At 42.3% G+C, this 12,401-nt stretch overlaps 2 protein-coding genes and 2 long non-coding RNA genes across 4 annotated transcripts in view; 3 read left to right on the plus strand and 1 right to left on the minus strand.

Moving 5' to 3' along the window:
• Window positions 1-4,542, plus strand: LOC147139136 (kynurenine--oxoglutarate transaminase 3-like). Its single transcript, XM_086047216.1, has 11 exons — window positions 1-56; window positions 516-657; window positions 1,011-1,247; window positions 1,932-2,054; window positions 2,130-2,250; window positions 2,484-2,560; window positions 2,883-2,972; window positions 3,031-3,217; window positions 3,341-3,420; window positions 4,198-4,284; window positions 4,386-4,542. The coding sequence occupies exons 1-11, from the start codon at window positions 1-3 to the stop codon at window positions 4,464-4,466; spliced, it is 1,281 nt and encodes a 426-aa protein (XP_085903342.1). The 3' UTR covers window positions 4,467-4,542.
• On the minus strand, window positions 2,133-5,477 carry LOC147139137 (uncharacterized). Its single transcript, XR_015088963.1, has 3 exons — window positions 4,109-5,477; window positions 2,476-2,652; window positions 2,133-2,320 (listed from the first exon to the last, which is right to left on the minus strand). It is a non-coding gene; the product is annotated as an uncharacterized LOC147139137 (long non-coding RNA).
• Window positions 4,824-10,970, plus strand: LOC147139138 (kynurenine--oxoglutarate transaminase 3-like). Its single transcript, XM_086047215.1, has 13 exons — window positions 4,824-5,047; window positions 6,072-6,141; window positions 6,228-6,292; window positions 6,384-6,528; window positions 7,033-7,269; window positions 7,474-7,596; window positions 7,669-7,789; window positions 8,326-8,402; window positions 8,893-8,982; window positions 9,058-9,244; window positions 9,943-10,016; window positions 10,336-10,422; window positions 10,521-10,970. Exons 2-13 carry the CDS (start codon window positions 6,073-6,075, stop codon window positions 10,587-10,589), a joined length of 1,344 nt encoding a protein of 447 aa, XP_085903341.1. The 5' UTR covers window positions 4,824-5,047; window position 6,072; the 3' UTR covers window positions 10,590-10,970.
• Window positions 10,971-11,530: 560 nt separating this feature from the next.
• Window positions 11,531-12,401, plus strand: part of LOC147139139 (uncharacterized) — a 28,544-nt gene continuing 27,673 nt past the window's right edge. The window contains exon 1 of the long non-coding RNA XR_015088964.1: window positions 11,531-11,572. This is a non-coding gene — a long non-coding RNA (uncharacterized LOC147139139). The remainder of the gene's footprint in view (window positions 11,573-12,401) is intronic.

Here is a 12,401-nt window from a genome sequence, read left to right on the forward strand (position 1 = left end):
ATGGCGTCCCGACACCAACACTCCCAGAGGATCCAACGACTGGAGAAGACAATCTGGTCAGTGAAGTACTTCATGATTTCAAAATATGACCAATGTGAGGGTTTTAAAGAGGACTTTCAAACCGGAAGATTTGTTTTACAGTCAGCCCGGATTAGGACGACAAACAAGGGTAGGGGTCAGCATCAAGCTTCTGAGTTTCGAGGCTCGGTTAGGGGTACAAACTAGGATTAGCCTTTCAAATAGGGTTATAAACCAGGATTTGATTTCAAACTAGGGAACCACCCTATTCTGACAAAGTATGGAGTAGGCAGTACAGATTACACCTGTTTACAAATGTAGAAGGGAAATTCAAACTCAAGTGGCAACGGTAAAGACGGCGAAACATCTGCTGTACTTAAGTACAGCAATGAAGTAATTGCACTTTATTTTTCCCCACTAGTGGGAGCGTGAGCTTTGGATGACCTCGGAGTCATTGTTGAAGAACACTCTGGTCTTTCCTGTCATTCCTTTCTCAGGTCGCAAAGCTGGTTGCAGAAGGACCCTGTGGTGGTTGACCTGGGCGTAGGTTTCCCAGACACGCAGTTGCCGGCCGGAATCACGGAGGCCCTGGTGAAGACCGTCTCTGTCGACCAGATGAACCAGTACACCAGAGGATCTGTGAGTGTTGGGTTAAGGTTTGCGGACCCCAAAAGGTAGACACGGGCATTGATTTTTATAAAAGAATATATCTTTTTATATAGTGTTTTTTTTTTTTTTTTTTTAATAAAATGCCCTATGACACCAGCAACCCTAACCGTAATCCTTTTTCCTAACTCGCAGTTCCAACATTAACCCATTATCTGTAATCCAAACTCTTAAACCCCAGTTTATCCCTAACCCAACCCCGTACCCGTACCCATACACCTACCCTACTCCTAGTCCTAATAGTTTATCCTTAAACCTAAAGCTAACCCCTAAACCCAGACCTCTTCCTGTTAGCCTTAACTTGTCTTGTCTGTCTGCCATTTTAGGGACACCCTACATTGGTAGAGGCGATCTCTCAGGTTTATGGCAAATTTTACGGACGTTCTGTCAACCCGCTCAAGGAAATTCTGGTGACAGTGGGTGCCTACGGCTCCTTGTTCACCATCATGCAAGCTCTGGTGGATGAAGGGGACGAGGTCATCATCATCGAACCCTTCTTTGATAGCTACGTGCCCATGGTTCGCATGGCGGGGGCCCAACCTGTGTTGATACCACTACGACTTGTAAGCATCAACCAAAATCCTGTGTCGATTGGATGAGTTTGCACAGCGGTTCTCAAACCGGCTGACTGAATATTTGATTAAAGGGTTTCATGAGAACACACTAAACAAATGAGACTTTGCCGCAATGTAGTCAGTGTACTGCTTGAAGAAGGTCATCATTCTGTTCTCTCAAAATCACTTAAGACAGCCATTAATGTCTAAATTTCTGGCAACAAAAGTGAGCACACCCCGAAAGTGAAAATGTCCAAATGGGGCTGAATTCCTCATTTTCATTCGTGTTAAAAGGTCCCAGGCGTGAATGGGGAGCAGGTGCGTAAAATTTGGTCTCACATTCTTTACTACTGGTCACTGGAGCCAACATTTGGACATTTTCAGTGTAGTCCACAAAATAAACTGAACCCTTCAGTGACAATGTCCAAGTGTTTGCGCCATATTGAACTTCCACTGTCGTTCCATGAAAAGATTGTGATTAAAAATATATATTTACAAAAATCTAAGGGTTGTACTGACTTTTGTTGGACACTGTAGGTATGCACATTTTGGAATGATAAATATAATTTATTACAAATGATTTTGTGGTTCCCCCAAGCTACAACCCTTGGAGGCCTAACTCCGACTCGCAGACCTCAGTTTGAAAACCGCTTCATTTAGCACTTGTGTTACGGTATCTTCTCCACATGGCAGAAACCTGGCCAGAAAAGCACCAGTAGCGCTGACTGGTTTCTGGACCCGGAAGAGCTCGCCGGTAAATTCAACTCCAAGACCAAAGCCATCCTTATCAACACCCCCCACAATCCCACCGGAAAGGCATGTATAGGCCAAAATCCACCCCAAAAACAATAGGGGTACCGCCCGCTTCTGACAAGGATATTCTTGCTGCAGGTTTTCACCAGAGACGAGCTGCAGATGATCGCCGACTTGTGCGTCGAACACGACACGCTGTGCTTCAGCGACGAGGTCTACGAGTTTTTCGTCTATGATGGTCGCCAGCACCTTAAGATTGGTACTTTGATGCCCGCAGAACGCTTCCGTTTTCTTATTGGGCCATTTAGGTTGGGGGTTTCAAAGGAGGCCTGCAAGACAGAGCTCAAATTTGGGTTAAGCTTTCAAAGCCCTTCACAACTTGATATTAAAAGCATTTGCGCTGCAAAAACATCCCCCTAGTGGCCACGTTTAAAACAGCGCTAATCTCCTTTTTTGATCTCTGTTGCTGTTTTGTTTTTCTCACCTTTGCAGCGACTTTGCCCGGAATGTGGGAGCGAACCATCACCATCAGCAGCGCTGGCAAGACTTTCAGCATCACCGGATGGAGGGTGAGGCTATGTCGGCTCCGCGCCTGCACTGCTCGAGTTTGCCAAAGCCCAAACCTCGTGTGATTCAGTGTCGACAGAGACGATCTGGTGTGCTGTGAGAAATTACCCAGTTTCACCTAATTGCTCCCAAAATAATTTCCCCCCTTTCTACAAACTTCCACAGGCTGTATTCCCCCGAAGAATGAAGTATTATTTTTAAGATGAATAGTTTTTTTTGTTTTTTTTAATGAGTCACATTTTTTAAAATAGTCATATTTTGGGACATAAATTGGGAAACACCGCATGTAAAAAAAAAAAAAACTGTCAACTATCACCCATCCAGCTCGGTTGGTCCATCGGACCAGAGCACCTGATCAAACATCTTCAGATCGTCACGGAGAACACGGTGCACGCCTGCCCCACCCTGCTGCAGGCAAGTGTCCCGAACGGTAACGGGAATATTGGCACTGTGACATCAGGTTTCCCTGCAGGAGGCCGTGGCGCAAACATTACTGCGGTGTTACAAGCTGATGGGTGAGCCCGAGTGCTTCTTCAAGGCACTGGCCGACGAACTGGAGGGGAAGCGGGACCGACTGGCAGCCATGCTGCGGGGCGCCGGGTTGTCGCCCGTCATCCCCGAGGGAAGTTTCTTCATGATGGCAGACGTGTCGGCACTCAGTGAGTTCCCCGCCGGAGGTGGGGGACGCCAGTTGCAAAGGTTGCATAGTGACAAGAAGACGAGGGGTCACATTTTTTGGTTCCTCGCCGCGAAGCTGGTCAAGATGCATTTTCTGTTTCTAGATAAGGACCTGCCGCACGATAACGATGGCGAGGACGAAGCCTACGACTACAAGTTTGCCAAGTGGATGATTCAAGAAAAGGTAAAGTGGGCTGGAGTGACGCACTATAAGACAACAACTTGGCAGGCTTGTGTAGTGTCACATGAGCTATGACCTTAAGGTGTATCGTCAACATGTGTCAACATGACTTATCACAGGAAGAAGCGAGGAAGTCAAGCTGGTTTTCATTTACACAAACATTTATCATAGAAACAAATTTGTTCAGTATATAAATAACTGGTAAAAGTGACAATTAATTCACTCTTAAATCCTGCAACAAAACCGAAGGGCTTCCCCCTCCACTAACTGATTTACCAAACAACTGAGTAACTAACCACCCACCTAACTGACAATTGGAAGTAACAAGCTAACCAACTAACGAGCATCTAATGACCAGAAGAATCCATTTTAAAAAATAACCAAACAAACAACAATTAACCGTAATAAGCAACTAAGTTACCGACCACCAAGTTCATAACCATCTAACTATCCAAATAACTCGCGTCTAACGACCCAAATATCAAACTAATGATCAACTTAGTAGCTAACAAACTAAGTAGCCAAATAACAAGCAACCAACCAACAGCAAACTAGTGAAATAACTACTAAGTAAATTAACTAGCCATCTAACCCACCAAAAAACAGTCAGCTAACCAACCAGTCAACTGACAACCCAAATAAATACCAAACTAGGTAATTGAAGAACTGACTGACAAAGTAACCAACTTACCAATTGAATAAGAAATTAACAAGCTAGCAAATAGGCAACCAACAAACGAATTAAAAAAAAGTAACCAATCAAACAAAAATTTTCTGTAGAAACTGCTGGGCATTCCCACGACAGCGTTTGTCGGAGAGGAATCCACAAAGGCCTTTGACAAGTACATTCGCTTTTGCTTCTTCAAGGTAACGCCGGACACCTGCAAACAACAAACATATTTATTTGCAATTTGGACCATACACATATTACAATATGTCAACTTTATTTTTTTTTAATTTTTTAACAGCGTGAGGACACTCTGGATGCGGCTGAGCGCATCTTAAAGAAGTGGAAGTCGACGAGGGAAGCAGTGACAAAATACGATTAATAACCACGTCTGTCTTTAAACGCTGTCCAAGCGCATTTTTTAAAGGAAATTAATATTAATAAGGAAATAAATTATGAAAGGCATCTTAGTGTTGTGCAGTGCATTTGTACACAACAATGACGAACACGTTTGCCATAAAAAATGCACTTTTGGCCAGAGTACCATTTATTTTGAGTGTTGGCAGTACGTACCATGTGAGAACCAATCCCGTCATTAATCATGATTAAGCATACACTTAACTATGTTTGTTTTTTTTAATTAAAAAGACGAAAGACCCGACTAACCTGACCTCTATGGTCACATGACCCAGAGGCGGTGCCTTCATGTGCTCTCATAAAAACAGAATGGAGATAATCCCCAATCATCACACGTCCATGGCGTTGAGGTGACTCGCTTTTTCGAACAAAAATGCTTGATTTCTACGGTACTTTATTATAGCAGTTTATCATCCCTCTTTTCAAACATCTATTTATAAAAGATACAAAATTTCCCACGCGGGGAACAAACTGGTTAGCCGTGACGCTGCTTTTTCCTGGCGTGTACGTTAACGCATCCTTTTGCTCTGTTGGACTGTGCTATAGGTAAGTGACATTGCACACATGTTCGCTCGTCTTCTTTTTTCAAAATGACAAGCTTTTGTGGTTTATTTTTGGTGAAACTGGAGAGACGTCAGTACTGCGCCGATTACAATAATACGTTTAAAAGACGTTATTGCTTAGCTGGCGGGCTGTTTAAAGTGGTACTAGCAGGCGGTTGTTATGGTTTACTAAAGGTCTTTAAAAACCTTGTCTTTAGTGAGAAAGCGCGACTTAACGGTACCAATAATTCTTAATAAATACTGTTGTCATGTGACGAGGGAGTAACTTGACACTTCGTAAAGTAAAGCTTAGTAAAGTAGTAGCTGCACTCTGCAGACAGTGGCTGCTTCCTGTAATTTTTCTTTGTCGTCTTCTACGAGCATTTTATGCGCAGCAGTGCCACTCGATGGACCTCAACGTTATTGCAAGTAATAAGCGCTCAGGCGACAGTGGCATAATTAAAAAAACAGTAAGCCCATGTTACGAACAGATTTAGTATTGTTTCATATTTTTATCAAAACAAATTCTTATATAGTGAGCACTGATTATGTTGCAAATGTAACCCATGAGGCATTTTGCTGTTACAGAAAAAAAGAGTTTCCTTTGCCGGCAAATTTGCTCGTTGCTAAACTGAATTAACACGTATTGTTCACTAGTTGCTAGGCAGAATGTATTCTTCTCAAACAGTTGTGTGACATTTTTGCATACACACTGATTTTGTAGCTTACTCGCTGCTCTGTATTAAATATACATTTGTGTTAGAAAGACATGAAAACAGCGCTATCCGGCACGTGCTTCATTATGCCTCGCTTTTCTTGACGCCAACATAGACCAGGAAGTGGCACTGATTGCTCAGTGCAATATTAGAACCACGATTAATTATACTGAAAGAAGACCCGTGGGTGACAATATTGCTCTACATATGGCATTTTGTCCCCCTTTGCATTATGCTAAGCGTCTTCTAAGGCAAAGTATTTCTTTATTGTAGTTTTATCATAACGTGGTTAACTTAAACACAAAATTGCAGAATGAGCGTGGCCAGTCAGCTCCGACTCTGCTTCAGGTTTGCTTTCCGAAGAAGTTTTTGTACATCACAGGTAAGTCAATAACAGTAGCAGTAATGCTTAGCATGGCAGGGTGCTACCCAAAAACAATACAGAAACTGCTTGCTGGTGTGCTGCAGTGTACGACAATGGCGTCCAGACATGGTAACACCAAGAGGATCCAAGGACTGGAGAAGAACGTCTGGTGAGTGAGCGTTGGCCTTTTTTTTTTTTTAAGTACCGGTATGGTTTGACAGGCCAATATACTAACACGAGTTTGTGGTGGTAAAACCCAGGGTGGCGTTTACATCATTGGTAGCGGATCCTTCCGTCGTAAACCTGGGTCAAGGTTTCCCAGATATTTCGCTGCCACCGTACATCAAGGATTCCTTGGTGCAGGCAGTGTCGGTGGACAAAATGAACCAATACACTCGAGGCTTTGTGAGTAGCACCTCTGGTTTACATACACTGTTAGCATATCCAGGTAGCACCACCCTAACACTTATTTTACACATCGATTCGTCAGCCTCCTAAAATAATTGCCTAAATCATTTTTTCATTGTTTTCCGAAAACACGAAAAACTGAACCACATTCTGATTATTTGTACTAATAATTTCATTTCAGAGGTATAATTGAAAGGGCTGTTTAACTGAGGATGTAGGCAATTTATCAGAGGTGGCCAGCATCCCAAGGAGACATTTAAAGCAACAAATATCTTCTTTGTCAAAATGTGATTTAGGCCATTATTTCAAAAGGCGGCGATATGTCGTTAGCTTTACCCACCTAGCTTCTATTAAATCCACCATTATTGTTAGCTTTAGCCAGCTAACGCAACTGTAGCGCACCTCTATTTTACGGTACACTGTTTTACGGAACTTCTGTTTTGCATTCACATTAGCATCATCTTGGTGTGCTCTGTCCGTCTTGCTGACTTGATGCTGTAGGGACACCCTACGCTGGTGAAGGCGCTTTCTCAGGTTTACGGCAAAGTTTACGGGCGCCCCATCGACCCGCTCAAGGAAGTCCTGGTAACGGTGGGTGGCTACGGTTCCTTGTTCAGTACCGTGCAGGCTCTGGTGGAGGAGGGCGACGAAGTCATCATCATAGAGCCCTTCTTTGACTGCTATGTGCCCATGGTCCGCATGGCGGGGGCCATACCTGTGCTGATACCACTACGACCTGTAAGTATCAATCACAATCGTTTGGGGTGGGCAATTAATCAACTGTATTTGTCACGATAAACAACATGTTGTGAACAGAGATGAACTACAGTCGGTTACACAAGCACACTCCAAGTTGCCAAATGAATAGCTGTCACTAGCCGCCGCTAGCAGAAAATAAAGTTATTGATGTGCCTTTGTTTCACCCTCTTCACCATGTGGCAGAAATCGGGCCAGAAAATCACCTCCAGCGCTGACTGGTTCCTGGACCCGGAAGAACTGGCCAGTAAATTCAACTCTAAGACCAAGGCCATCCTCATCAACACCCCCCACAACCCCATCGGGAAGGCACGTAGGACAAAAAACACACAAAGCCAGCAAGGGTCCCGCCCACTTCTGACAAGTTGATTCTTCCTGCAGGTTTTCACCAGAGAGGAGCTGCAGATGATCGCCGATTTGTGCGTCAAACACGACACGCTGTGCTTCAGTGACGAGGTCTATGAGTGGATAGTCTACCGTGGACACCAGCACCATAAAATTGGTACGTGAGGTTTAGTTCTGAAGCGGTTAGGCAAATTGTGGCCCACTAAGTATTATTGACATGATCATGAGTCCTGTAATATTTGTTGTATAAATCCAGCTGTTCTTGTCCTAAAAAAAAATTGCTTTTACGGGAGTAATTTTTTGCTTGATTTGTTTTATTTTTATATGAATATTAAATATAAATTTAATATAAATATATTCAATATGAAATCATTGTTGAATTAGTTATAGGGCTGCACCTCATGATTATTTGAATAATTGATTAATAATGAATAGAATTAAAAACAAAAGTTAATTTCCCTTCATTTATTCAAAAACAGGACATTATTTCGACTTGACAATGCAGAAAATGCAACAACATAATTGAAATAAGACGCAGTTGCTGCTTTGGCCCATAACATAGTTTTCCAAAGTAAAAGCAGATGTTAGCAAATGTTTTATTTTGATTCAAAACAAGGATAATAAGTCTGCTTTCATGAAGGACATTGCTAGCTGGAAAAAGCAAATTGATTGAAAGTTTTGGCATCTTTGTAGCGACGTTCCCCGGAATGTGGGATCGAACCATCACCATCAGCAGCGCAGGGAAGACCTTCAGTGTCACCGGCTGGAAAGTGAGACGCCATTTTGAACAATCCAATCAATGTGCATCTATGCCAATGTCAAACCAAAATGGCTTTATTTATTTATTTTAATTTTTTTAAGAAGAAGACATTTTCTATGTTCAAGACATAGCAGCTGAGATAAGCTAACTGCTAATGGCATCGCTAGGAATATGCGTTCGACAATTTTTTTTTTTCTTTTTTTACTATTGAAATATGCAACATCCGAGCTATGCTCATTGCTTACGGCTAAAGTCAGTGCTAGGGATGCATGGTTCAACTGACAGTTGTGGGGAAAATGAACTATCAATTAAATGGTTAATTGTTGTTGGGTTTTTGTTTTTTTCGGTGACTGATATTTTTCATGGATGATGGAATTTTCTGTTTTCAAGATGTACTGTAATCTGTAAATGCTACCTGCTAATATCACCACTTGAGAAGGCTGTTCGACTTTGTCTTTTTACAAATGGACTAATGTCGAAATTGTCGCCTCTCTTCCTAGCTCGGTTGGTCCATCGGACCCGAGCACCTGATCCGCCATCTTCAGACAGTCATGCAGAACACGCTATACACCTGCCCGACGCCACTACAGGCAAGTGTGGGCAAAAATACAACAACGTAACCAAAGAAAGGTTTGAAATGTGACGACGAGTCGGTTTCCTGGCAGGAGGCCGTGGCGCAAAGTTTACTCCTGAACTATGAGCTGATGGGTCAGCCCGATTGCTACTTCACGTCGCTGGCCGAGGAGCTGGAGGGGAAGCGGGACCGCCTGGCCGCCATCCTGCGGGAGGCCGGACTGTCACCCATCGTCCCCGAGGGAGGTTACTTCATGTTGGCCGACGTCACGGCGCTAAGTGAGCTCCTGGGCTAACGCTAGCCAGTCGATTGGAACCACTGCTCTTGTTTTTGAGATGTTTGCAAAAAGCTTGATAGAAACGATTGTAAAGATGTTACAGCTGAGCTCTAAGTGCTAGCTAGCATCACTGCAAGGAAGCAGGAGTTTTAAGACAGCAGAGCTCGATTAAATGCTAATCATTAACATCGCCGCCAGGGATGGCTGTTTGACAGATTTTACTTGATCAGTTATAAGGAAAATTAATGATTACTGTAATTAATCTGTTCTTGTTTTTTAAATTTTCAAACAATGACGAAATTATCAGTGTCCAAGACGTAGCAGCTAAGCTAGGCTAATTGCTAATGTCGCTGGAAGTCAATGCAGCATATACAAAAAAAAAAAAAGCTTGTTTATGGGAAATACTCACTATCAGTGAATTGTTTAATTGTTATTTTTATGAGCAGTATTTTTAAAACAGAAGACGTTTCGGTGTTCAAGAGGTGGCAGCTGAACCAGGCTAAATATGAACCGCTAATGTCACTGCTAGGGGTGGGCGTTTGACTAAATTCCCTGAATCAGGGTTGGGCAAAAATGAACAATCAATGAATTCATTTTTTTTTAAGATAGTATTTTTATGGCTGGAAGGAAATGCTCTCTGAATATTAGATTTTCCTTTTTCAAGATAGAGGCATTAACATCTGTTTTTTTTCCCTGTAGATCAGGACCTGTCACACATGGCCAGCGACGAAGCCTACGATTACAAGTTTGTTAAGTGGATGATTAAAGAAAAGGTAAATTAACCAGGTCATTACCTGCCTACATTTGTGCCATGATATGTGATTCAATTGGTAGCAGTTGGACAAAATCTTTTGGATGAGTTCACCTTTGAAAGACCTGTGCAAAGCCTAAAACGTACGTTTCAAACCAACTTAAGTGTTTTTTCCATCATGTCTTCGTGAGATTTTTTTGTGGGTCTACTCATGATAGACATGTCTATGAGATTTCAAGCTTCAACGTGAATCTGACTTCTGGGATGTCATTTTTTAAAACATTCGCTGCGTAGTGAATCATTCATACTACATTTTTTTAATGATCTGATATTTGACCTAGAAACTGGCGGCCATTCCTGTCACTGCGTTTGTCGCGGAGGAATCCACCAAGGCCTTTGATAAATATATTCGTCTTTGCTTCATCAAGGTAAACATCAAGCAGATATAAAGTTAGTCAAAAACAGCACAATTTTAATTATAATTTGTCATAAATATTTTATTTTTGGGGTATTTTTGATGACACAGAGAGATGAGACTTTGGATGCGGCGGAGCGAATCTTGAAGAATTGGAATTCACCTGGAAATAGCATCTGAAGATTTCTTTTTTTTTTTTTTTAGCCCTGCTGCAAAGACAAAACATTTTATATATCTGTTGGAAACCATTGGAGTGTCTCAAGGTTTGGTTCTTTGCACCATCCCATTTAGCATCTGTAATGCTTCCTCCTGGCCAAGTCGTAACAATAATAAATCCTACTGTTTTCATATCACAAAAACAAAGCACATATTTACGATTATATAGATTCACGACTGAGGGAAATATTCACAATTTAATGAAAATCCCAAGTTCACACTAATTGAGTTATAATATCTAAATTAGATGGGAACTCGCCTTTTGAAAAATATTTTGCTGTGTGAATCTGTATAAGACTTTCTGTTTTTGAATTGAACTACTGAAATAAATTAGCTTTTCTTCGATAGGGTTTTCTTGAGATGCGCATGCTGTATATGAAATGTCGTTTTTAAGCGGTCTAATGTGAATATACTGTATATCACATTTTTCATACTGTCCAGTTATAAGCACGCTATGTCCTTAAAAGTGTTTGATAACAGTCAGTTGAGGTTTTTGTACCTTGTTGCCCATCTTTGGTTGGCTTGAATCTGGTGGGAGTTTCTGCCTGCAAGCCAGACCACTAGAGGGAGACAAAGCACAACACAATTGCGACCACATCAAAAGCATTTTTGTTTATAAATCTGACTGTATTTGAATATGAGTCTCGTTACCTTGTGTAGGTGTACCTTCTGAAAATATAAAACCTTTAACATAGAAATCCAAAACAACATTTTGTTTAATTAAATCATACAACGGAATACAAACACTTAAAAACATGGTCCTAAATAATAATTAAAGTGAAATAAAATAAAAGTTTCGGGCTTGGGCCTGGGTTCTAAAATAGGCAACGTTTTAGTTTCTATTGTATTTACGGGTACATGTATAGGTTTATTAGGATTATGGAAGGCAGCAGGTGGACAAATTACGAGTTGCTTTGGCCAATGACGTCATCGCGGAAACAGCGGAGGTGAATATTTATGCGAAAACGATAACCCACCTGGGGGTGAATAATCAACGTATTTGGTGGCGATGCCGTCATTTGATCTCCTTTGTGAGCAAGGCAGTTTGGTTGCAGTGTTAAATCAAAACTGTGCGCTAATCTGGGCGGCAGATGGTCCGCCGCATGTTTACTAAACAAAAAGACTTTCGTGGCCTATACGTGAGCTCACCGCCTTGACACTTGCCGTGCATGTGGTGTCCATTTTGTGCTCGCCCGTGTTGCTTCAACGTTTTGGTTGGAATGTTGGCTCCGAGCGTGGACACTCCCGGCTTCCCGTTCACAAAACTTTTAGAGACTGCTGTAAATGACGATGGGATCTCATGCCAGGGTTAGAGGCTCACAATAGGGTTCAAAACGGGATTAGGGTTTCAAATTTCAAACCAGGGGTAGAGTGTTGAGGGGGATACGGTTGATGAAATGGGTTCAGGCCAGTGTTGGGATCTCAAAGTAGCGTTTCAGTTTAGGGTGGGCACTGGCGGAGCTAGTGGAACTGCCCTGCCGAAATACGACCCCCCCCCCCCCCCCACCCTATTTATGTATTTCTGGTAATTGAACAATCATCATCGTGATCGTTGTCATGCGGTGTGAGAAAATTTTCCATGCAGCCTATCTGCGCCTTTCTCAGACACGTATAGCGTGCAGTCATCACATGCCCACGGATTAGTCGTCTGATGCCGCCGTAATAATCCCGCCATCGTTTATGCAAATTACGATGATTGTGCCAATAATCTGATATCACCGTGAATGAGGTTAACGGCGACCCGGAAACCTGACTCCGCGCGCGCGCACGCTGTCC

This window comes from Filicampus tigris, chromosome 12, assembly GCF_054856515.1.
Source record: "Filicampus tigris isolate MCC_2025a chromosome 12, RoL_Ftig_1.0, whole genome shotgun sequence".
NCBI classification, from domain to species: domain Eukaryota; kingdom Metazoa; phylum Chordata; class Actinopteri; order Syngnathiformes; family Syngnathidae; genus Filicampus; species Filicampus tigris.